Source organism: Papio anubis, chromosome X (assembly GCF_008728515.1).
Source record: "Papio anubis isolate 15944 chromosome X, Panubis1.0, whole genome shotgun sequence".
In the NCBI taxonomy this organism is placed as follows: domain Eukaryota; kingdom Metazoa; phylum Chordata; class Mammalia; order Primates; family Cercopithecidae; genus Papio; species Papio anubis.
In genome coordinates this window covers 11305331-11332147 of record NC_044996.1, presented here as the reverse complement: position 1 = coordinate 11332147, position 26817 = coordinate 11305331, and the positions used below count along the sequence as shown (strand labels likewise).

The 26817-nt window shown below is 41.3% G+C and overlaps 1 protein-coding gene across 3 annotated transcripts; it reads right to left on the bottom strand.

Moving 5' to 3' along the window:
• Positions 1-598: 598 nt before the first annotated feature.
• LOC100997817 (sperm protein associated with the nucleus on the X chromosome N3) lies at positions 599-7817 on the bottom strand. 3 transcript variants are annotated; one of them, XM_003918374.5, is made up of 3 exons: positions 7658-7721; positions 1592-1805; positions 599-1026 (listed from the first exon to the last, which is right to left on the bottom strand). In XM_003918374.5, the coding sequence occupies exons 2-3, from the start codon at positions 1631-1633 to the stop codon at positions 679-681; spliced, it is 390 nt and encodes a 129-aa protein (XP_003918423.2). In that variant the 5' UTR covers positions 1634-1805; positions 7658-7721; the 3' UTR covers positions 599-678. The 3 variants fall into 3 exon arrangements, with proteins under 3 accessions (XP_003918423.2, XP_031516540.1, XP_031516541.1); XM_031660680.1 differs by lacking the exon at positions 1592-1805 and having other exon boundaries at positions 7658-7817; XM_031660681.1 differs by lacking the exon at positions 1592-1805 and having other exon boundaries at positions 599-1020; positions 7658-7807.
• Positions 7818-26817: the final 19000 nt, after the last annotated feature.

Genomic DNA, 26817 nt, shown 5'->3' with positions numbered 1-26817 from the left:
TATTTTATTTTATTTTATTTTATTTTATTTTATTTTTGTTATTTTGGAAACAGAGCCTTGCTCTATCCCCCAGGCTGGAGTGCAGTGGCATGATCTCAGCTCTGCAACTTACGCCTCCTGGGTTCAAGTGATTCTCCTACCTCAGTCGCCAAGTAGCTAGGATTACAGGTGCCTGATACCATGCCTGGCTAATTTTTGTATATTTTTTAGTAGAGACAGGGGTTCACCATGTTGGCCAGGCTGGTCTCAAACTCCTGACCTCAGGTGACTGCCAGTCTCGGCCTCCCAAAGTGCTGGAATTATAGGCATGAACCACCATACCCGGCCAATATAGATCTTTTTATATGCTCTTCTACACAATCACATGCTCCAAGAAACACCAAGTCCTTTTCTTCCTTTCCTGTAAGACAAAATTTTAAGAAGAAAATTTGTCTGAGGAGTCAGTCCTCCCCCAGTCCTTATTTACAATGTCTGGCTGTCAACCTGTGGGTCTGTCTGCCAACCCTACAGGACCTCATATCCCTCCCTACTCAAATGCCTACTTCTTCCCTTTCCTTCCCCCCAACCACCAGAAAACAGACAGAGATATACACAGTCATCAACTCCTCAAACTTGATTTTATTGTAATCATCTCCATCAGTAGTGATGATTTGTCCAATTTGGTTTCTCTATGTGTGACTAATCCTCCCCACTGTCCTGTGAAGATCCTTCAAATAAGCCTAGGTCTTCATCCTCCTGTGAGGATCCTTTAGATGAGTCTAGGTCTTTGTCCTCTTTTGAAGGTCCTTCAGATGAGTCTAAGTCTTCATCCTCCTTTGAAGATCCTTCAGATAAGTCTACGCCTTCGTCCTCCTCCTTTTGGATTGGATCGATGGAGTTCTCTTGGGACTGGTCATTCTCCAGTTGGTTTGAATTTATTTTCCTACCCTTCTTGTGGTAATACACAAATATTATTGGATATTCTGGTGTTTTTGTCTTTTTCAAACTCTGTTCAGGGGCTAAGACTTTGTTTGGTGCCTCCTGCATCTGGTGAGAAAACAGGGAGAGGCCAGAAAGACATTATTTTGGGTGAATAGGATAGAGACTGGATAGCAAGGGGGACTTTATGAGAAGGAATGCAGTTTGAGGAAGGGGTTTGTGCCAGAGAAGAACAAGGTGGAATCATAGGGCAGAGATCTATGGGGAAGAAGAAGAAGAGGAGCATGGGTAGGATCACCTGTTAGTCCAAACTGCACCATTTTGTAAGATCCCTGATATTTTGCAGACCTTGGTCAAAATGAAACATTCCATGGGGGTTCGGGCCAGGAGAAACCACCTGACCACAAGGAGGACAAAGGCTCAACTAAAGAAACATCCCTATCTTAAGTCCTGTTCCCCTTATTCTCTTGTATCCTCCAACCCTGGGCTAACCTCCAGATATTGATCAAACTCTGCATCTTATTTTTCCTTCCTTCCCCTTTCCAGGCAGCTGCAAAGGAACACCACAATGATATTCCACTGGAAAAAGGGCCAAACCACCTGACGATAAGAACATCTTATCAATATCCTCCTGCGCAGCAAGCCATACTGCCCAGCTCCCTCCTACCCATACCTGTAAGTACCCCAGACTGTAAGCAGTGGTGGGCTCTGGCATGAAGCTGGTCCCCCACTTCCACAGGTGTCTGCAATATTCCCGTGTTGTTGTTTGAGATGTCCCCTCTCTGTGTGTCTTTCTTGCACCCTCATCTTCCCTTCAAAACCTAACATTTTGGTGTCAAAACCCAGAATGGTGATTGGGTTCTGATGGGTAAGTTTTCTCTTGCAACCTGGAAAGCAGAAAGCAGCAAACAGCAAGAAGCACAAACTAGACTGGGGCCTGTTTCCAGATCCTGAGTGGACTCCCTGTTCTGAGTCCTGTTCCCCCTATTCTCTCATATTCTCCAGTGCTGGGCTAACCTCCAGATATTGATCAAACTCTCCATCTTATTTTTCCTTCCTTCCCCTTTCCAGGCAGCTGTAACAAGTATCACCCCCATTGCTGGACATCACATCCAACACTGGGCTTCAATTAGTGAATGAGTCTCCCTCTTCCTCCATTGTGGATTCCTCTCTATTTCTGCCAGTTCTCCAAAAAAATTCCAGTGCTGGGTGAGAGTTCTCCCCAGTCACCAGGTGACCGCAGCCTCCCTTCTCAGGGGACAGCCTCAGAACGCTTGCCACTCTGGCTAGTCTGGCCTCTGGGGAGCATGAATAGCTACAGGGCTACCCTGACTCTCCAGGTCCCTTCTCCCAGGCAGAATCGAGTACTCACTTTCCTCTGGGGTATTCACTCCCATCCAGAGTATACACTCCCCTCTTCCAAAAAACAGAACATTCAACTTCCAAATTCAACATAATCTAAAAAACTTTCTCCAACACAATGGTAAATGATCTGAAGTGCTTTGCTTCATGCCTCACTCTCTCTCTCTTTCTGCCAATTTTGTTCACCATTTCAAATCTTCCTCCACAAGGAGAAACCCCCCAAAATGCCTCCTCCTACGGACAAGGCTTCCTCCTCTGAATTTCAACCTGGCCAACACACCCATTCTTCAGTCTCCTGCCCACCACCATTCCCTCCACCTTCTCCTTTGGATCCGGCCCCTTCACCCCCTTACTGTCGCCCTCCATCCCCCCTTCCTTCTCCACCTCAAACCAGGTCTCACGCCCAACCCCCTATCTCCAGAAACCAAGCACATGCCCAAAGGCCTTCCAAAGTCCTTCCCTTGCAGGAGGTCGCGAGGGCTGAAAGCATAATCTGAATTCAAGTTCCCTAGCTGACTTCTCCCATATTAAAAAGAGACTTGGCTCCTTTTCAATGGATCCTACCTCCTACCGCAAGGAATTTCTGTGCTTCCCTAAATCTTACGACCTTACCTGGCATGATATATATGTCATCCTCTCCTCTACCCTCACCCTGGAGGACAGAGAACACATCTTTATGGGTCCTCTGTATTGGAACTAAAAGATGACTGTTTCACTATTCCCTTAAATCCGGCTTACTAAAGTCTTTTTGCTTTAACTTGCTCAAGTCCTAATACATGTCCTGTACTCTTACAGGACTTACACATGGACTTACACATAGATTGTACTCTTAGAGGGGTTCTGGGATAGGCCCCACCTGTTCAGATGGGCCCTCATCAAGGACCTAGCTGAACTTCCCCTTGCTCCTAGTACCCTCCTCCAATATGTCAAGGACCTCCTTCTCTGTAGCCCGTTCCTTAATCTGTTCATTCAACACACCACTCAGGTTTTAAACTTCCTTCATAATCGAGTATATTGGGCTAACCCACAAAATCTCAGGTAGCCCAAACCAAAGTTACTTACCTTGGATTTGTCCTAACCCCTAATTCTTGAGCCATCCCAACACAATGAAAGGAGCTAATTTGTGACATGCCCCTTCCCCACAGAAAAAAAGGACCTCCCCTCCTTCTTAGGCCTTGTGGGATACTTCTGGCTGTGAACTCCCAACTTTAACTTGCTGGCCAAACCACTATACGTGGCCTCACATGGGCCCATCCTAAAACCCCTAAACCCAGCTTACCCCAACAAATCCCACTTAAAAACTAAAAAATGCCCTTTTCATTGCCCTGGCACTGGGGCTGCCCAATCCCAAGTCCTGTACTTTGTATATATATTCCGACCAAGGCCTTGCTCTTGGACTACTCTGGCAAACATCTGGCCCACGAGCCACTACACCTCTCAAAACAACTGGACTCTGTCATCCAAGGCTGGTCACTCATTCAAAATCTCGGGTGTGGCCACATCACTTTTAACCTTAGAGAGGCACGGAAACTCCCTCTCTACCAACACATTACTATTGCATCTTCCTATTACCCACAGGACCTCATAAACCATCAATTTCTTCTATCCCTCCTACCATCCACTTTCAGCGAATTGCATGTCTTATTCATGGGTAACCCTCTAATCACCTTCCAGAGATATAAAACTCTCAACTCAGCCACCCTCCTCCTTGTAAGCACTTCTGACTCTAAGCTCTCTCTCTCTCCTGTCTGGACCTCTTAGACTCCCTCTCCTCCCCATTCCAGCACATTTCAGATGCCTATTTGCAGGGAACACATACATGGTTAATTAATGGAAGCTCTTTTAGGCAGCCATGTCCAGCAGCTGGCTATGCCATCATTGCTCAAAATAAATTCCTAGAATCCAATGCTCTCCCACCCCATGCTACCTCTCAACAGGCAAAGCTAGTTGCCCTAACCAGGACCCTCACCCTAGCAAAGGCAAAGAGGGTCAACATTTACACCAATTCCAAATATGCATACCATGTCCTACACTCCCATGCCTTAATCTGGCAGGAACAGGGTTTTCTAACTACAAAAGGAACCCCCACAAGAAATGGCAAACTTATACATAAGCTGCTGGGGGTGGATAAACTACCACTGATGGCCACCATTATCCATTGCAAGGGGCGCCAAAAGTCTAAAGATGCATACTCAAGAAAAACCTTTCAACAAATTCAGCAGCCTGGCAGGCAGCCCTTACAACCCCATCGTTATTGCTCATTTTTCCCAGCATACCCCGTATATACCCAGGAGGAACAAACTCCACTTGCCCGGGCTGGCGCCATTCAGGAAAAAATGGTTCTACCTCAATGATAAAAGTGTCTTGCCCAAGTTGAAAAAACCTTCTGTTCTTTTGTATGTGCACAACCATTTCCATGCCGGTTACTGCCCCTACTCCAGCTTTTAAAAACTTATATACATTCTTCCACCATAGCTGCCCATCTCAAACATATTACTAAGGCATGTTGCCTTTGCACTCAGACTTCCCCTCAGGAAGCTATCAAACCACCTCCTTTTCAACCACAAAGCCTGAGGACACTTACCAGGGCAAGACTAGCAAATCAACATTACTCACATGCCCCCCATACATTCCTCTACATTCTGACAATGGTAGATACATTCTCTGGATGGATAAAAGCTTTTCCTACCACCACCGAAAAGACGCACACCATCGCTTCTATTCTCTCCACCCATATTATCCACCGGTTTAAACTCCCCTCTTGCATCCAGTCAGACAATGGGCCAATTTGTTTCACAGTTTAACCAACAGGTGGCAAAGGCTCTAAACATTAAATGGGCTTTGCATATTCCTTACCACCCAGAATCTTCAGGAAATTTTTTTTTAGAAAACAGCAACTAACCAACCTTCCCTAAAGGATAAAATGACCTGGACTTCACTTCTCCCACTGTTCCTCATGCATTTATGAGTCATTTCCCAAAAGCCCCTCAGTGTATGCCCATTTAAGCTCATGTATAAATGCCCCTTTATCCTCCAGAATCTCCCTGTATTCTCTCCCCCTTCTATATGGAATACTTGGCCGGCGTTACACCTCACCCAACATCTAATGAGACAGTATGCAAATGCTTACTGACCCAGCCTAAAAGTCCATTCTCAGAACACTCCTCTCTGTCCCTACAACCAGGAGACTGGGTCTGAATCACAGACTCCTCCTCCTCCCCTCTCCAACCTAAGTGGATGAGTCTCACCAGGTTATCCTAACTACTCTGACTGGGGCAAAGCTAACATCCTTTCCACACTGAATGCACCATTCCAAACTAAAAAGAGCACCAGATCCACATGTAGAGATTTGTTCACCCCCAAATTATTCTCCTTCCCTCACAGGACCAACCTCACTGTACTTAACAAGAATTCCAGAAGTTGCCAATACAAATGCCCTAGTCCATAACACTCTCCGTCGCCAATTTCCAATCTTTTTTCTCCTACTTGATTTCAGATCTTTCTTGGTTTCCCTTCCCCACGTCCCTGAATAGTCCTACCAAATTGTCACACTAATCCAAGAGGTATGACTGCAGGGCACCTTCCAAAATTTCACTTCTACTCAAATCTCCTCTTTCTTCTTTTGTCCTCTTTGTCTGTGGGATACTCGAAGTTCCATCCCCTAGCCTCTAAGAGTTGAGACCCCTTCATCAGCCTCACACATTGCCTTGGAAATCAGTCACACTCCCCTCTTCCTTCCAACTGTTAAATTTGTTTGTCCACACAAATCCAGCAATTCACAACCCTTTCTGTCAACCTGGCCACATGAACTCAGTCCAAAATAAACCTGCATCTCACCTACTTGACCAATTCATTCCCCAAACCTGTTTATAATCTTGCTCGGCTAAACACCTTTTCCCCCAATCCATCAAATCTACCCACACTGTCACACACACGGCTGTCACCCTCCTTCGCCTCATAGCCTCTTAACTGAAGATGTTACCAGTCAGATTCCATAAAACACCTCCTACCAACCCCTCCCACACCTCTTACCAACCCCTCCCCTCTCTGACGGCGCCGCTCTCCATGTATCCAACTCAAAGGCGCTCCCTGGAAAAAATCCACAAACAATTCCCTCAACTGCAACCTATATCCTTCTGCCCTATCAGGACCACAGTGGCTAATAGTTACAAAAACCCATTTCTCCCTCTCTCTCCAAAACCAAACAGCCTTCACCTCCTCCCCCACCACCATTTCCTATCAGGCCCTCAGAGGGGCTACCCTTGCTGGCAGCTATTCAACTTAGAAAAATATAAAAGTTAAAACAAAGGGTTTGAATTCAACCCCCACCTTCTCATTGCTTGCTACCATAACCTACAACTTTTGTCTGTCCACCCCCAGTGTCTTCTTCCTTTATGGCACAAACTCTTATCTCTGCCTACTGGCCAATTGGTCAGGAGCATGTACCCTGGTGTTTCAGTGTAAACATTAACATTTTGCCTAACAAGCAGACCATCCAGGTTCCTTTAGTAGCTTCTGTCTCATCTTCCTCCACACACACTAAGCAGGCTCTACATCTCATTCTAGTGTTAGCAGAACTAAACATCTCTGCTGCACTCAGCACTGGGATAACAGGTGGCCCCTTTCTTAGGGCCCTTAATCTTCCTCCTCCTGATACTACAATTGGCCCATGTATACTCACCTTCATATCCTGCTTTATCTCCCGGGAAGGCCGACTCCCTCGTCCAGCCACCCCTGCAACCCATGGATACCATCAGCCTTCTCCTCCTGCCAAGTCCAGTATCAGTGCCTCCAGGAAAGCCACTCTGAAGTCCAACACCCACTGCTTGGCCCAAACCTGATTACAGCTCCCTATTCAGCAGGAGGCAGCCAGATACTCAACAACGCCCCTCGTCCTTTTATACTAAAGTAGAAGACAAAAGTGTGAGTCCAAACCACCATTTAGTAAGCTCCCTGCTATTTTGCAGACCTTGGTCAAAGTGAAACATTCCATGGGGTTAGGGCTGGGAGAAAAATCTTGCTAATCATTTGTAACACAAGGCAGACAAAGGCCCAACTAAAGAAACTTTCCTATCGTATCTTGCTGGGCAAAGTTCCAAGACGCACCACAATGACATCCCACTGGAAAAGGACCAAACAGCCTGATCATAAACCATCTTGTCAATATCCTGCCAGGCGGGAAGCCATACTGCCCAGGCCCCTCCCACCAGCCACCTACAAGCACCCCAGCCTGTAAGCTTGGCGGGGTGGGCTCTGGCATTAAGCAGGCCCCCCACTTCCTGGGTGTCTGCAGTATTCCTGTGTTGCTGTTTAGGCCACCCCTCTCCAGTGTGTCCTCTTTCACCCATGCCTTCCCTTCAAAACCTAACAATCTTACCTCATCATTTTTGTTGTTGGATTCACAGGGGCTCTTCATCTTCTCCCCATTGGTGCTTGAAGTTGGCTTTTCCATGATTGGGGTTGGTTGTAGAATGTCTCTAGTAGGCTCTTGTAGAGTCCAGACTTCCACAGCTATATTGAAGCTTCCCAGGGGGAGATGTCCCAGAGCTCTTGCCCTCCCTATATATGCCCTCCTGGTGACAAGGCAAAGCCACGCCCTTGAGCTTTGTTTGATCATACAGGCAGCGTCCCAGCCAATGGCAGTCCTAGGGTGGCTTTGACATCACAAAGCACCACTGCTGCCCACTCCCTGGGCTTGCGGGGGAGGGGAAAGTGGTGTAGAGGAAACCAAATGCTGTTGTTGTTTCAGAATCCTCTGAAGACTATGCATCCCAAATGGACCTGCCGCCGCTCCTCATTTCTCCATGTTTAATGTTCATGGTTCACATGGAAGCGAGAGGATGGTTCCTTCAAGCCCTTCCCCACAGCCATTCCTATTAAGTGATTCATTCTTTTGTCTTCCAGCACCCACCATGACCTAGTATTTTACATGTCTCACCTCAAATCCCTCGAAGCTAGTGTGGCTACATTTAGTTATTAGTTATTAATTACTAGTTACATTTAATTATTAATAATAATAATAATAAATTATCCCATTTCCCTCCTATAGCTCCTTCATATGCACCTTGAAGACCATTTACTTTTAGGCTACTGCCAGGCAAATTGCAGCCCATGTTCTTTTACGCAATGTCCATGTAGAATCTGAAACAATGACCTTCGGTCTGTCAGAACTTAGTGAATAAACATTCTTTCCCGTGTATTCTAGTCTTGTTTCAAATGAGGGATGTATGTTCATAGTAAATATAGTCTCCCAACATGAATTCTGCCAGTATGTGGGTGGGGGAAGGAATGGATATTCAAGTGCTGGAAGTTGTTGTTACATGCAGGATACTACAATCTAAGACCAACATGTGCACCAGTGTGGGCATAGTTAAACTTTGTACTGGAGATTGTGTCCAGTGCCAAAAAAAAAAAAAAAAAAAAAAGCATTCAGATTGGAAGGGAGAAGTAAAAGTGTCTTTTGTCAAAGACTACCTGAGAGTATATGTAGAAAAGTCAATCTAAAAAAATGCTTCTACAATAATTGAGGTTAGCAACATTGCAGAGTGAGAGATGAACATATATATCAATTGTATGTTTATATATTAGAAGTTATATGTTGGAAGAGACAGTGTTTCAGCCAATGGTAGTCCTAGGGTGGACTGAAAGTTAATTTCAACAACTGAAAGTTGAAACTAAGAACAATTGCAATTTAAAATATCACTAAAAATAGTAAGGCTCAGGGACAAATCTGAACAAAGATGTAAATGACTTGTACACTGAAAACTACAAAATAATTGCAAAGATAAATTAATGGCATAGAAAAATTAAAATATATTCTTTGATTTTTGGTTAGATTATTAATATTGTAAGATGGCAGTTATTTCCAAATTCATCTATAGTTTCAACTTAATTCTAACCAAAATTCTAAAATAGCTTTTTAATAGAAATTGACAAGATAATTACACCATTCATATGGAAATGTAATGTGCCTAGAATACCCAAAAGACAAGTGTTGAATCTTAAAAAGCTCTGGATTGTATCAATGTCAGTGTTCTAGTTTTGATAGTGTAATGTGGTAGTGTACTGAAGAGTATACTATTGGGAGATACTGGTTGAAAGGTACATAAGGACTCCATGTATATATCTTTGAAACTTCTAATGAACTTATAATTGTTTCAAAATAAAAAGCTAAAGATATTTTAAAAGACAATCAGAGAGAGGACCAAATATAGAGAAGGCGTGGCCCTAGGTTCCTCCCACAGGTTGACACTTGTCTCATCCTCTATAGGAAATAACAAAACTTGATAATGGAAAATAAATTTAAAAAACAAAACACAAGGGAAACAGACCCTGGAATTTTGTTTCAGTGTTCATCAAGGTCACATATCTTTACTTCATACACCATAAAATGAAGAGAGGCCTAGCAAAATATGCTGCTGACCTCCAGACACAACCAATTTATTGCATTCCCATGACGGTCATCTAAACACAAACGAACCAAAAGAAGATTGGTATTAACGTACATAATTTTTTTAGCGAACCTCAGCTGTTGTCTAGAGTTCAACAGTTCCATGTGTTAAATGCTCACAAGCTAACTTCGAATAATTTTTTGTACTCTTGTCTGCAATTAACAGTGAGAATAACACCCTGTCATGTCATGTTATAGAAAAAACAAAACAAAACAAAACACCAAAAGGCCACATCAACTAGAGCAGGTCAGAAACTGATTACAATTGCTGAAAATAACAGCTTTCAATTACTTTATTACCTTTTAAAATTGTTTTCTGAATTTGTTTACCAAAAAATGTTTTGATGGGTATATCACTATCCAAGGAAAATTAATCCAAATGTTAGGAAAACATTTAGTGCATATTTCTATTGGAAGATTACAACTGACTTTATAAAATAATTCCTATTTATCCTATTGAAAACCTTAGTGATTATGTTTTCAAGCAAAATGAATAATAAAAATGTAAAGGTCATCAGTGTACAATGAGTTCATTGTATTGAACTTTTTATTTCTGATGTGTTCAGTTTTCAAGAGTATTCTTGTTTATCATATCAGGTTGTGGAACATACTCAAAGTGACTCTCCCATGTCACACTGTAAATCAGAGCTGCAACTAGGACAAGAAGCAGGGGAGTCCTGGGCACCCTTTTACTTCTTGTTTTTGGGCCTTTGTACAAGTGATATTATAAACTGACACTACTTTAGTTATAATAATAACCCTCAGCTACATTTTTTAATAATTTTTTTTCACAATTTTTAGCTGTCTAAGGCAGGTTTAAACACCACATAAAGTACCAAATATAGGATAGGATCTGCTTGGGATTTGCCCCAATCTGTGGCCACAAAGAGCAAGAAATTAGAGGCCAACCATATGTTTTCCTCTGCAGCACAGATGGGTGAGGAGCAATCAACGAGAAAGAGCTGAGTATGGAAGAAGGATACAACCTGCTACTGGCTTTGCATGTGACTGAATGAGTGGCTTTGAAAAATACCAGCACCATTACCTCCATTGCAACTACTACTACCTCTACACTGCTACTAATATTACTACAAGCAATAGATTCCATACACCAAAAACTTACTCTATGCCAGTCTCTGTTCTAAGCATATGGTTTCAAAGTCAAATAGGAAACAGATGGTGCATCCAAAATGGAGTAATTTCACCAATATTTATCTACAAAGAAACCATTTACAAACAAGTGGATGCAGGGAGACCATCAGAGATAGTGCTTGTTGCAGCTGCCATCACTACAGACCCAGAGGAATGAGAGCAGGGACGAAGTGGTTACTAGAACCAGAAATGACCAATAGTCATGAGGAAATAGATATCTTGAGAAGAACAGTGACCTCTAATGAGATTTATCCAGCCCGATATGACTCACAGGGATGGAGCCAAGAGAGTAAGTCCACAGCCCTCACTCTCCTTCCTTCCTTCCACCTCTGACTGTCCTTGGAGCTCCCCATTAGCCAAACCCAGTGGACATCAGAGTCCAGGAGCCCATTGAGAGAATCCTTTCTAAATAGCCTCCCAGGACAGAGCAGGTGAAGAAAGGTGGTGACTGATTCTGGAAAAGCAGAGGGAAGATGTTTAGCCGAGGTGCAGTACTCACAACAGTCCCAGGAGGTAGATATCATCATGGGGGTCTGATTTACTGGAGAGGAAATTGAGGCCCAAGGAAGCTCAGTAACTCAATAATTGTGAAACAGTGTTCAAACCTAGTTCAGTCTGCCCTAAATCTCATATTCTTTCTGGGACTCTGGGTAAATTGCATACCTTCTGTAGGCTTCAGATCCCTCAGCTGTAGAATGAGTAAATTGGAACAACCAATGTCATTTAAAAAAAATACGCTATGATTCTGTAATCCTCACCTTTAAAGATACTATCATTCCTTTAAACTTTAGACAATATCATGATTCAAACCAACCAGACTTAAAACTCCACAGTGTAAAACTATGTGTGGTGGGCCTGTACTACCTTGAACTACCGTGGTTCCTCCTTCTGATTCTATTACCACTGGGAGAATACGAGTGTGGTGGGGCTATCCTGCCTTGAACTACCATGGTTCTTCCTTCTGATTCTATTACCACTGGGAAAATACTAGCACCTGAGAACAAAGCTGTTGGTTTAAGATGGGGTATTAGCCCAGAAATAGGATTCTTTAGACAGAAATAAGCTACGAAACAAAGACCAGCAAGTCTCTCAGCAACTCTAAAGAGGGACCATATTCTATCTCAAGCACTGGCATAGTCATAGGGATATAAAGACCATGGTCTTCATTCTGTGCTCTTTGAAGAAAATTGTTCTACATGCCAACCCAAAACTATATTCCATACGTGGCATATTGAAAAAGTATTCTGAAGTAATCTCCAGCCTGACAGAAAATAAAACTGACTCCTGAAAATCAAACATTTTGAGTAGACAGAAATTGTCTACAGTGCTCAACATTTTAACTTTTTGTCTTTTTAATTTTTATTTTTAATTTTTGTGAGTACATAGTAGGTGCATATATTTATGGGGTACATGAGGTGTTTTGATACATGCATGCAATAAAGAATAATCCCGACACGAATTTATCCTTTATGTTACAAACAAACGAATAATCTTCTTTTGGTTATTTTGAAATGTACAATTAAGTTACTATTGGCTGCAGTCACTCTGTCGTATTATCAAATAGTATATCTTACTCACTCTTTCTATTTTTTATACTCATAACTTTCTCCACCTTTCCCCCAACCCCTAAATACAGATTGCATCTTCTGGTCACCATCCTACTACTCTCTATGTACATTAGGTCAAATTGTTTTGTTATTTAGATCCCCCAAATAAATGCCAACATGTATTGCTTGTCTTTCTGTGCCTGGCTTGTTTCACTAAGCCTAATGATCTCCAGTCCCATCTATGTGGTTGCAAATGACAAGATCTCATTCTTTTTATGGCTGTATAGTACTCCACTGTGTATATGTACCCCATTTTTTCTTCATTTATCTATTGGTGGACATTTAGGTTGCTTCCAACTCTTAGCTATTGTGAACAGTGCTGCAACAAACATGAGAGTACAGATATGTTTTCAACATAATGAATTCCTTTCTTTCTGGTATATACCCAACAGTAGGTGTGTTGGATCACATGGTAGCTCTATTTAGGTTTTTTAGGAACCTTCAAACTATGGTTGTATTAATTTATATTCCCACCAACAGTGTAGAAGAGTTGTATTTTCTCAACATCCTCGCCAGCATTTGTTATTGCCTGTCTTTTGAATAAAAAACATTTTAAATGGGATGAGATGATATCTCATTGTACTTTATATTTGCATTTCCCTGATGATCAATGATGTTGCACACCTTTTCATACTCCTGTTTGCTCTTTTTATGTCTTCCTTTGAGAAATGTTTATTCAAATTTTTTGCCCATTTTTTGATAAGATTATTAGAGTTTTTTTTCTCATAGAGTTGCTTGAACTCTTTCTATATTTTGGTTAATAATCCCTTGTCATATGGTTTGTTTGCATATACTTTCTCCCATCCTGTGGGTTGATTCTTCACTTTATTAATAGTTCACAGAAGCTTTTTAACTTGATGTAATTTCATTTCTCCATGTTTGATTTGGTTATCTGTGCTTGTAAGATATTGCTCGAGAAATTTTTGTGCAGACCAATGTCCTGGAGATTTTCCGCAGTGTTTTCTTGTAATAATTTCACAGGTTGTGATCTTAGTTTTAAGTCTTTAATCTATTTAGATTTGATTTTCTTATACAGCAGTAGTTAGGGATCTAGTTTCATTCTTCTGAATATGGATATCCAGTTTTCCCAGCACCATTTATTGAAGACACTGTCTATTAACCAGTTATGTTCTTGGTACTTTTGTTGAAAAATTAGTTCTCTGTAGGCATGCAGATTTGTTCACTATTGTGTTCTTTTGGTCTATAAGCCTGTTTTTACACCAGTATCATTCTGTTCTGGTTAAGATAGCTCTGTAGTATAGTTTGAAGTCAGGTAATGTGGTTCCTCCAGTTTTGTTCTTTTTGCTTAGGGTAGCTTTAGCTATTCTGGATCTATTGTGATTCCATAAAAATTTTAGGATTGGTTTTTCTATTTCTATGAAGAATCTCATTGGTACTTTGATAGAGATTGAATTGAATCTGTAGATTGCTTTGGGTAGTATGGACATGATAAATTATTGATTCTTCCAGTGCATTAACATGGAATATATTTCCATTTTTTTGGAGTCATCTTCAACTTCTTTCATCAGTACTTTTCATTATACAGTTTGTCCACTTCTTTGGTGAAGTTAATTCCTAGGTATTTAATTTTATGTGTGGCTATTGTGGGTGGAATGATTTTTTAAATTTATTTTTCAGGTTGTTCCCTGTTGGCATATAGAAACGCTACAGATTTTTGTATGTTGATTTTCTGTCCTGCAACTTTATATAATTTGTTTATGAGTTCTGAGAGTTTTTTGGTGGAGTCCTTAGGTTTTTCCAAATATAAGATCATATCATCTGCAAACACTGATCATTTGACTTCTTCCATTCCAATTTGAATACTGCTTATTTCTTTCTCTTGTTTGATTACTCTAGTTAGAACTTCTACCACTGTATACAAGTGGTGAAAGTAGGCATCTTTGTCATGTTGCAGATCATAGAGAAAAGGCTTTCACATTTTTCCGTTCAGTATGATACTAGATGTGGGTCTGACATATATTGCTTTTATTATGTTGAGGTATGTTCATTCTATACCCAGTTTTTTTCAGGATTCTTACTATGAAGTTATTTTGAATTTTATCAAATGTCTTTTCAGCATCAAGTGAAGTGATCATATGATTTTTAGCCTTAATTCTGTTGATATGATGAATCACATTGGCTGATTTGTACCCGTTGAAACCTTTTTTGCATCCCAGCAATAAATCCCACTTGATCATGATGAATGATCTTTCTAATGTATTGTTTAATTTGATTTGCTGGTGTTTTGTTGATGATTTCTCCATCAATATCCATCAGACATATTGGCCTGTAGGTTTTTTTTTTTTTTTTCTCTAATGTGTCTTTGTCCGATTTTGGTATCAGGGCAAAACAGGCCTTTTAGAGTGACTTTGAAAGTATTTCCTTCTCCTCCAGTTTTTGGAATAGTTTGAGTAGGATTGGTAATAGTTCTTTAAATTTATGGTAAAATTTAACAGTGAAGCCATCAAGTCCTAGTCTTTCCTTTACTGGGAGACTGCTTATTACAGCTTTTATCTCGTTATATGATATTGGTTTATTCAGGTTTTGGATATCTTCATGCAAACTTGCTTGGTTGTGTGGGTAAGAATTTATGCATCTCAGGGAGATTTTCCAATTTATTGACATATAGTTACCCGTAGTCACCACTAATGATCCTTTGAATTTCTGCAGTATCAGCTCTAATGTCTCCTTTTAATTTTGGATTTTATTTATCTCATCTTCTCTCCTTTTCCTTACTTAGTCTGGCTACAGGTTTATCAATTTTGTTTACCTTTTCAAGAAACCAACTTTTTGTTTCATTGATAGTCTTTTGATTTTCTTCATTTTACTTTCATTTATTTCTGCTCTGATCTTTGTTATTTCTTTTCTTCTACTAATTTTGGGTTCAGTTGGATTTTCTTTTTCCAGTTTTTTAAGATGCATCATAAGATTATTTATTTGCAGTTGTTCCTCTTTATTAATGTAGACACTTATAGCTATAAACTTCCCTCTTATTACTGCTTTTGCTGTATCCCATAGGTTTTGGTGTGTTGTGTTTCCATTATCATTTATTTTGAGAAATTTTTCAATTTACTTTTTAATTTCTTCATTGACCTATGGGTCATTCAGGAGCATTTAAAAAAAATTCTATGTATTTGTATAATTTCCAAAATTCTGCTTGTTATTAATTTCCCGTTTTATTTTTTGGTGGTCAGAGAAGATGCTTGATATTATTTCAATTTGTTTGAATGTTTTAAAAGTTGTTTTATGACCTAACATATTCTATCCTTGAGAAGGATCCATGTGCTGAGTAAAAGAAAGTGTATTCTGCAGTCCTTGGAAGAAGTGTTTTGTAAATGTCTGTTAGATCCATTTGGTCTATAACGTACACTAAGTATGATGTTTCTTTGTTGATTTTATGTCTGGAAGAACTGTCCAATGCTGAAAGTAGGGTGTTGAAGCCTCCAGCCATTATGGTGTTGGGACCTATCTCTCTCATTAGTTCTAATAATATTTCGTTTATATACCTTGGTGCTCCAGGGTTGGGTGCACATATATGTAAAGTTGTTATATCCTCTTGATGAACCAATCCCTTCATTATTATATAGTGACTATTTTTTTCTTGTTACAATTTTTGTCTTGAAGTCTGTTTTGTCTGCTATGAATATAGCTAATCCTGCTTCTTTTTTGGTTTTCATTCCATGGAGTATCTTTTTCTATCCCTTTTTTTTTTCAGTCTATGTGTCTCTTTAGAGGCAAAGTGTGTTTCTAGTAGGCAACAGATCAATGTATCTTGTTTTTTCATACATTCAGCCAGCCTTTGTCTTTTAATTGGAGAGTTTAGCCCATTTATGTTCAATGTTATTATTGATAAGAACGTACTCCTGTATTTTGATTTTTATTTTCAGATGTTTTTTTTGATCTTATCTTCCTTCTTTCTTTCCTTCCTGTCTTTTTTTAGTGAAGATTATTTTTCTGTGGGTATATGATTTACTTCCTTGCCTTTTATTTTTTGTGTATACATTGCATGTTCTTTGGTTTGAGGTTACCATGAGGCTTACAAATAATATCTTATAAACCATTATTTTTAATCTTATATTTGTTTAGGACTATCTGCATAAACAAACAGCAAACAAAAAGAAAACTAATAAAACTGCACCTTAAGTTCGTCCCACCGCTTTTTAATTTTTTGTTGTTTCTATTCGTATCTTATTGTGTTGACTATGTCTTGAAAAGTTGTGCTTTTTATTTTGGATTGGTTCATCCTTTAGTCTTTCTACTTAAAATAAGAGTAGTTTACACACTACAGTTACTTTGTTATAATACTCTGTTTTTCTGTGTACTTACAATGACCACTGAGTTTTGTACCTTCAGTTGATTACTTATTGTTCAGTACCGTCCTTTTCTTTCTGATTGAAATACTCCTCGTAACATTTCTTGTAGGACAGGACTGGTGTTGATGAAATCCCTCAGCTTTCCTTACTCTGGGACCATTTTTATTTCTCCTTCATGTTTGAAGGATTTTTTTTTTTTTCAGATATATTATTCTAAGGTAAAAGAGCTTTTTTTCTTTCAGCACTTTAAATATGTCATGCCACTGTCTCCTGGCCTGTAAGTTTTCCACTGAAAAGTCTGCTGCCAGACATATTGGAGCTCCATTGGATGTTATTTGTTTCTCTTATCTTGCTGCTTTAGGAACCCTTCTTTATCCTTGGTTTTTGGGAATTTTATTATTAAATGACTTGAAGTAGCCTTCTTTGAGTTAAGTCTGCTTGGTGTTCTATAACATTATTGTACTTGGATATTTATATCTTTCTCTAGGTTTGGGAAGTTCTCTATTATGATCTCTTTGAAGAAACTTTCTACTCCTATATGTTTCTGTGCCTCCTCCTTAAGGCCAATAACTCTTAGATTTGTCCTTTTGAAGCTATTTTCTAATTCTGTAGTCATGCTTCATTGCTTTCTTCTCCGTTTTTCTTTAGTCTTTTCTGACTGTATATTTTCAAATAGCCTGTCTTCAAGCTTACTAATTCTATCTTCTGCTTGATTGATTCTGCTATTAACAGAGTTTGAGAGATTCTGCGGGCTATCGCTTGCATTTTTCAGCTCCAGAATTTCTGCTTGATTCATTTTAATTATTTGAAACTTGTTGTTAACTTATCTGATAGAATTCTGAATTCTTCTCTGTGTTACACTGAATTTCTTTGAGTTTTATCAACCCAGCTGTTATTTTTTTGTTTTTGTTTTTTGTTTTGTTTTGTTTTTTTGTTTTTTGAGTCAGAGTTTCACTCTTGTTGCCCATGCTGGACTGCAATGGTGTGATCTCGGCTCCCTGCAACCTCCATCTCCTGGGTTCAAGCAATTCTCTGGCCTCAGCCTCCCCAGTAGCTGGGATTACAGGCATGTGTCACTATGCCTGGATAATTTTGTATTTTTAGTGGAAATGGGGTTTCACCATGTTGGTCAGGCTGGTCTTGAACTCCTGACTTCAGGTGATCCACCTGTCTTGGCCTCCCAAAATGTTGGGATTATAGGCATGAACCACCACACCCAACCCATTTTTTGGGTTCTCAGCCTCCCAGTGTTTTGGGATTACAGGCGTGAACCACCACACTCAACCCATTTCTCCTCTGAATTTTCTGTTTGAAAGATCACATATCTGTTTCTCCAGAATTGGTCCCTGTGGCTTATTTACTTCATTTGATGAGGTTATGTTTTCCTGGATGGTGTTGATGCTAGTAGATATTCTTCAGTGTCTGGTCCTTAAAAACTTAGGTATTTACTGTAGTCTTCACTGTCTGGGCTTGTTCGTAACCATCCTTTTTGGGAATATTTTCCAGGTATTTGCAAAGACTTGGGGGTTTTGTTTTAAGCTGTATCTGCTTTAGTGGGTACCCCAAGCCGAGTAATGCTTCAGTTCTTGCATACTTCTGGAGGTACCACCTTGATAGTCTTGGAAAAGGTCCAGGAGAAATATCTGGGTTATCAGGCAGAGACTCTTGTTCTCTTCCCTTACTTTCTCCCTGACAAACTTTGTGTGTCTCTCTCTCCATTTTCTGAGCCACCTAAAGCTTGGGGTGGAGTGACACAGACACTCTTGTCGCCACCAACACTATGACTGTGCTGGGTCAGACCTGAAGTCAACACAGAGCTGGGCCTTGCCCAAGGTCTGCTGTATTTACTCCCTATCTACTGCCTATATTTTCTCAAAGCCCTGAGGCTCTATAATCAGCAGGTGGCAAAGCTAGCCATGCCTGTGTCCTTGCTTTCAGGGCAGTGATTTCGCCCAGGTGGGTTCACAGATGCCATCCCAGAGTCAGGAATTAGAGTTAAAGACCTTAGAAGTCTACCTAGTGTTCTACTGTACTACAGCTGAGCTGGCACTCAAACCACAACTCAAACCACAAGAAGCAGTTTTTCCCACCGTTCCTTCCATTTTTCAAAGGCAGGGGAGCCTCACCCTGTAGCCACCCCTACTACAGGCCGTGGAGAGTACGGCAACACTACCACTGATGCTCCCATAAGTCCCCAGGGTTTTTAAGTCAGCTCATGGTGAATGCTGCCAGGCCTGGGACTCACCCTTCAGGGCAGTGGGCACCTGTCTGGTCACGGGCAGGTCCAGAATTGCTGTCAAATGGTCAAGTCCTGAAATTGGAGGCCCCAGTAGCCCACTTGTTACCCTATTCCCCTCTTACCATACTGATACCTGAAACCAGTAAGTCTCAGAGGTTCACCCAAGGTCCTTGATGTAGTACCTGGGTATTGCTGCCGTTTATTCAGGAACCAAGGGCTATTCAGTTAGCTGGTGATGAATGCTGCCAGGGCTTGGTCATTTCATCCGTGGTAGCAACTTTCTTTCTGGCCCAGGGTGTGTCTAGAAATGTTGTTTAGGAGCTAGTGCCTGGAGTAGGGGCTTCACAACGCTGACCAGTGCCCTGTGCTGCTGTGGCTGAGCTGGTATTCAAGATGCAAGAAAAAAAGGGCTCCTCACTATTCCATCTCCTGTCCTCAAGCAGAAGGAAGGACTCTTTTATGGAGCTGCTAGCTGTGCGGTCTGGGGCTAGGGCGGGGGTGATGCCAGCACTCCCTTGGCTGCCCCAGCTGGTACCTCGGTAGGTCATGTGCACCCCTCCACAGCCCCGCTGATTACTGGGATGGGAAATTTCCCTCTGGCTAGAGGTGGTTTAAATGCTCCCTTCCGAGGTGGGAGTCAGCTGAGTTTGGACTGGTTTTCCTTTCTCCTGTAAGAGACAGCGCTGAGTTCAGTGTCTCACAACTGCTGTGCTCTTGCTCTTCCGGCTTCCGGAGACGCTCTTTACAGCACACTGCCACTGCCTAGGGTAGGGAAGGGGTGGGCTCAGCGATTTCAGACTGTTTTTTCTGACTCTTCAGCGCTTCTTTCAGTGATATAACCAGGTACTATGACAGTTCCCCCGATTTGGGTTCTTATGGAGGTGTTTCGTTCTGTGTGGATAGTTGTTAAATTTGTGTCCTTGCGAGGGGGCTGATCTGTGCAGCCTTCTGTTCTGCTTTTCTTGCTCCGCCTCTCCCACCTTAGTTTTTTTTTTTTTCCTCTGCAATGCCTAAGGCTAAAGAGTGTGATCATTTCTTACCATCCTAATATGAAAAATGCTTTAATGTCACATGCTGGATGGAAATATCAGTTTTCAATGAGAAATACTTTCAATTGTACATATCAAAGAGTAAGAAAAAAAGCATTGGGATTTTTTGTTTTTACCTTGTGGTCCGACAACTTGAAAGAATATTCATTTATTCCAGTGATGGTATTTGGGGGATTTTGTTCTGGAAATCAGTGCTAGGTATTTAAGTATTTGGATGGAGAAAAGAAAACTGGTTTTTGTCTATTGATATTTAGTATATTTTATTTTTTCATTTTATCAATGACAATGTTAAGACTTAGCAAACAACAATTACGAATAACTAAAATTGTAATTGCTCCTGTATTTTTATTTAACTCCCTCATGTATCCTGAGAAGATCTTGCTGTTTTACCTAATTATCTCTCCAACATCCTCTGAACTCTCAACAGATAGGCACTACCTGAAGGTCATCTCAAAGACAGAAACTAAAACCCCTTTGACAGGTGACTCCATGCTGAATCCCTAAAATGCCTCGTCCCGCAAACCAATGTGTATCCACCAAGCAGTTTTCTTTTTCACTATAAACATTATGCTGTTTGACATTTAAAAAAAAATGCTGTCATCAAAATCTATAGCCTTAATTAAATGATGAATTTCAGGAAATTATAATGCCCAATGGGAGTGTTATAAAGCTGATAATAGACACACTGGCCTAAAAATGATCTCACAACATCACACCTAACCCCTTCCCACCACCTTCCAGTTCACATTCTATGAAAAAAGCTCCTCAAACTTAGCATGTTTTACTTTCCTTTTCCCAACTCATGGCAATTTTGTATATTCACACTTTGCAGATACCAACATGTTTCTAAAGCATACTTACCTTGATTAAAGACTGTTGAGGTCATTACCACAGTAACATAAATATTTAGGATCCATTGACAATTTTGTTTTAGAATGGGCTTTTCAATCATTTCATTATAAGCAACACTTTCTTGCTATTTACTTACTCCTGCATCTGCTATCTTCTTTTGTATTATGCTTTGTATTTTACAGAACATTTACCCTTTATAAAGCAGGTATTTCTAGCCTGGGAAAATATAGGACGGAAAGGGGATGGAAATACCTTTGACATGTACATCCACCAGAACAATGTGCTGCTGGGTACAGTTGCATGAACGTATACACATCTCGACTTCCAACAGCCATTCTGTTTCTACCATGGAGGGCACAATCCATCTCTCACCTGTGAGTCATCACATTGCCTCCAAAGCCCCTTCTGTTCAATGGGAACCAAAAGCTAATATCTGCAAAACCTTGAAGGACGTCTTAGAGGTGAACGTGGTTACCACATTCCTTGCTGGGGGGACTCTAGGAGGAGGAGAAAAACAGAGGCAGAGAGGTTTCCAGGTTTCCAAAAAATGGCCTAGAATTAGCAAAGTTTCCACCTTGTTAAGCTTGGCAATGGAAGTGAAACTTAGCCACTGGCAATAATAGAGTAAAATATGATTTTCACTAATAATGTTTTGTTTCAACAAATGTTTGCAGTTAAATTTATTTTGTCATTACACAAGAAGATGCTTACATTTGCCTAGATGAATCTTATCAGTATGAAAAAATGTGGGTTCATTTCTAAATAACTAGGATTAGAAACAGCAATACCATCCCATGTGGTCACCAATTAGAGTCATGAACACACCTGTATCATATTAATGGACATTCAGCTGCACTTTTAAGCAGAATGCATTCTTCCAGGCCTTGCATTTAATTTCCATACCAGAGGAAGCATTTGGGAAAGGCGGAATTATTTGAGTGCATTCCCAGTTGAAACCTGTAAACATCTACTGAACTTCTTTCTGTGCCAGCCACTGAACTGTGAGAAACGCTGAGATGAGTCAGACGTGGATTCCTTGTAGAAAATAAGGTGAGATATGGCATGACCAAGGGACTGCATTTTTAAGGAAGGTATAGGATGTCTTTGAGGCTCAAAGAAGGACAGATCTCAGAAGACAGATTGGGTCTATGGAGGAAGTTGTATCTGGAAGGGCTTTTATGGATGGAGAGCTCTTCTTTAGTGGTGAAGAAGGAAGCTGTTCAAGAAGCAACAGCACGGGGGAAAGGGGTATGGGGCAGGCTGACTTCTCTCTGCACCATCATAGCCCTGCCCATGTCACACGTACGTCAGTCCTCCACCCTCCTGTACTCACTGCTCAGTCTCTGTCTCAGCACTGTGACCTCCATGTGAGTAGAATCCACCATGTTCTCATCTCCTTAGCCCCATTTCTAGCATAAAATAACATGTGGCAATTTGACAATCAAGAGAGTCATCAATATTTGTTCAACGGATGGATGTATAGGTGAAAGTGAGTGGCCCCAGGCCAGGCACACTTAGGAAGTGGAAGAGCTGGAAACCAGACCAAAGTTTGACTAACTCCAAATCCTGGGATTTAAAGCACTATGTGGTGAGAGCCCCTGAAATACTAGAGAGAGAAGTTATGAAGCATCACCTCTTCCCGCCACGTGGAATAGAAATCATGAACATCACACCTGATCTATGCTCACTGTTTGCTGTGTGGATTGGAGAAGGGCTGTCTTAGTGGGGGGAAGCAGGAGGCACATCCTGAGATAGCCAAGTGTTCACATCCCCATATCTGTGCTGTCTGGTTCCAAATGGAGCAATTGCCTGGGTTAGGCATAATATACAACAAGGGGAAGTCAAGGATGATGTTGGCGTCCGGGAACTAGGCTCGAGAGTCCCAGCAGAGATACACTTGCTACCTATGGCAGGGCACATTCACTAACTCCCAGCCTGTTCCTCAGGAAATAATGCCAGCGGTGTGCTGTGAAGAGTCACTGTGGTGAATAACAAGAGCCAGTGAAGAAGTGCCTGTGACCTACACATCCTGTCCATGTCAGGTCCAGTTACTCAAACAGATGTGCACGTCCTCTCCCAACCAAACTCAAGGCAGAGGAGTGCAAGGGAGCTCCTCAGGCTGGAGTTGCAATGGGGAGTGCATACTTGCCAATAGCTTGGTGTTTCTTATGACTTAACATGGAGTGGGGTCTATATAATGATTCAGTAAAGGTTAGGAGTGTACCCTGAATCTGCTGCTGGGAGAAAGTAGGGACTTGGTCATGAGATTGGATTTTGCACGTGAATGTTGTAGGTGAGGTGAGTCATGGTTCCTCTGCAGTACCACATTTTCCAATCCTGTCAGAGTCCATTACCATTACAGGTGTGTTCAAACCATTTTTGCAGTCCCCTGACATAGGACATTTGTCTGCACTCAGACAAAGGCATGGACACAGTTCTGAGCATCACACATGGTTTCCAGACCTCTTGGATTTAGAACTGGGGATGGCTTGGGAGATGAGCTGAGGCTTTCAACACAAGGCCTCCAGGGGACAGGGGACTGAACTCTCACTCACCCGGCCCCTTCTTCCAGCTGTCCAGGGTGCTCAGGCACTTTCACAAACTAAGTTCTTCCCTAATTAATGTGAGTGACAACTTGGGCTAAACATGGAGGCTCCCTTTGTTGCCAGGCTTTAAGGCATAGTCATCTCCATTTGACAGCTCAAGAGTGAAAAGGAAGCCATGTGATCATCCCCATTTCCACAGATGATAAAGGCTCACAAGGTAAAGAGATCAAAGTTTTTGAGTCCTTCCCACAGATCCTTCTGGGAGTACCCATCATTCCATGAGGGTGCCTGCTAGAATTACCCAGCTCCACTTCAGGCAATCAGCCCACCCTCTCATCCCACAAGAAAAGAACTAAATGACATGGTTCACGGTGTACAGGCATGGCTGGGGAGGCAGGTGGTTGGGGGGTGGTGTCAGGCTTCAATCATGGCATAAAGGCAGGGGAAGCGACATATCTTACATGGCCAGGCAGAAGTGAGGGTGGACATTATACAAACTTTGAAACAACAAGATCTCATGGCAACTCACTCACTGTCACAAGAACTGCACCTAATTGGAAGTCCACCAGCATGATCCGTTCACCTCCCACCAGGTCCCAACTCCATCATTGGGGATAAAAATTTGACATGAGATTTGGGCAGGGACACAGACCCAAACCAAATCACTAATCAGCAGGGAAATGCAAAGTAAAACCACAGTGAGATACCACCTTACTCCTCTAAGAACAGACATTATTTAAAAGTCAAAAAACAATAGATGATGGTGTGGATATGAGGTATAGGAAACACATGCTGCTGGTGGGAATGTACATTTGTTCAACCTCTATGGAATCCAGTATGGAGATTTCCTTAAAGAACTAAGATAAATCTATTATTCAGTACAGCAGTCCCACTACTGGATATCTACCCAAAGGAAAAGAAGTCATTATATAAAAAAGACACTTGCACATGTGTGTTTATAGCACCCCAATTCTCAATTGCAAAGGTGTGGAATCAACCTAATTACCCATTGACTAATGTGTGCATAAAGAAAATGTGGTACATGTACACCATGGAATACTACTCAGTTATAAAAAGAAATAAAATAATGTCTATTGTAGAAACTTGGATATAGCTGTAGGCTATTATTCTAGGTGAAGTAACTCAGGAGTGGAAAACCAAGAACTGTATATTCTCACTTATAAATGAGAGCTAAGCTATGAGTATGCAAAGGCATACAGATTGATATAATGGACTTTAGAGACTTAGAAGCGGGAAGCTCAGAAGGGCTAGGGATTAAGAAAAAAAAACTACATAATAAATACAATGTACACTACTTGGGTGATAGGTGCACTAAAATCTCAGAATTCACCACTCTATAATTCATCCATGTAATGAGAAACATTTGTACCCCCAAAGCTATTGAAAAATGTATTTATTTAAAATAAGGCTGAGGGTCAAAACACACTAGCTAAAGACAGCAGGAAATCAGAGTCCTGGGACAAGGATGCTAAAGAATCAGGAAATCAGGACACCGTGTCACACTGGGTTGGTGAAAGTTATGACCCTTGTCTTTTGCCAAAGTGATTAACAGCAATATCAAGTACATATGGACTCTGTGTGCTTGTATTTTGGGCCTTTAAGGAAGCTGGGAGGGGAGAGGCTACATCCAATTCAGAGGCCAGTCTTGGCAGGAAGAGGCACCTGGAAGAGGGAGTGGACAGGGGCAGCTTAGCAGGAGAGAAGAGCCCTTATGACCTGCAGAAAGAAAAGAGGAAGGCAGAGGATGCCCATTTAGGCTGAGAGGCAGCCCTGGGGCTGAGCAGTTGGTAGGACTACCTGCAGCTCCCAGGTAAATGCTGATTCAAGAGGAGGTGTTTCCCTTCTGAGCCACAAAGTAGGGAATAGTGGAAGGAACAACAGGGTCAGCGCCTAATCCATTCATGTAGTGTCCCATTTGGAGCACTTTCAAATGAGTATCATGCAGTGTTCTTACATTTGGCTATGAACCACCAGGCTATATAGATAGATAGATTCTGCACTGAAATAAACAACTAAAAGATGAATAAAGTACTTCTGGTAACAAATACTTTTATGATTTTATCATTGCAATAAATGTTTGAACAAATAACTTTCATACAGCCTCCCGATGATAAATATTATGTGTGATTTTAATAGCACACAAGGCTGCCATTATCATTTTAATAAAGGATTTAACTTTCAAAGGGGCTAACATAAAAAGCACATTAAGTGTACCCTCAGCTACGATGTTGTCTTGTACAATTCCAGGTGCTATAATAAAACACCTTACAGTGGAAATAAACAGAAATGTATTTCAATTATTTATAAATAACAGAAATTTATTTCTCACATTTCTGGAGACAGGGAAGTCCAAGATCAAAGGATCCGCAGATTTTGTGTTTGTTGAGGGCTCTTTGCTGGAAAGATGACACCTCGTCACTGAGTCCCCACATGGTGAAAGAGGGCAAGGAGCTGCCTAGTTCCCTAGAACCCTGTATTAGGGTACTTAGTCCATTTAGGAGGGCAGAGTCCTCATGGCTTAATCATCTCCTAAAGGCCCCACCTCTTAAAACATTTGCATTGGGGATTAAGTATCCACATGAATTTTGGAGAGACAGAAACCTTCAGGCCATAGTGGAAGTTGATTATTTATTCCAACTTCCTTTTTTTTTTTTTTTTTGTGACAGAATCTTGCTGCATCGCGATCTCGGCCCACTGCAAGCTCCGCCTCCCGGGTTCATACCATTCTCCTGCCTCAGCCTCCCCAATAGCTGGGACTACAAGTGCCTGCCACCACGCCCGGCTAATTTTTTGTATTTTTAGTAGAGACGGGATTTCACCGTGTTAGCCAGGATGGTCTCGATCTGCTGATCTCGTAATCAGCCCGCCTCGGCCTCCCAAAGTGCTGGGATTACAGGCGTGAGCCACCGCGCCTAGCCTCAACTTCCTATTTTCTTAGCAGAACCTAGGAGCCCCAGAACTTTGCGGCATAGAAGCCATAGCGTTTATTTACTCCAGAGGTAACATATCTGAGATATGGCCTACAGATGGGTTTTCCTGGGATTTTCTTTTGCCTGCATGACGATCTTTTAAAACATGAGGCAGATATTTTTTAAAATGGGATTTCATATGGAAAGCTAAATTTCTGACTTTTTCACAAAAATCAGATGACATGTCAACACAGAGCTTTCAGGTCAAAATTCAGCTGCAGCCAAGTGATTGTGAGCACTTTCGGTGGGCTTCAGTCTGAGTTACCCCCAGCCCCACCACTTCCTTCCATCCCTCTGAAATGATCAGGAACACTAATTGCAAGATATCAAAGTGCTTCT

What these genes read in the sequence shown, in the direction of transcription:
- LOC100997817 (XM_031660680.1), bottom strand. Translation starts at nt 7,732, where the DNA reads ATGGAAAAGCCAACTTCAAGCACCAATGGGGAGAAGATGAAGAGCCCC. An exon ending in CCAACAACAAAAATGATGAG is followed by an intron (nt 1,027 to 7,657) that starts GTAAGATTGTTA and finishes TTTTCTCACCAG; the next exon opens with ATGCAGGAGGCACCAAACAA.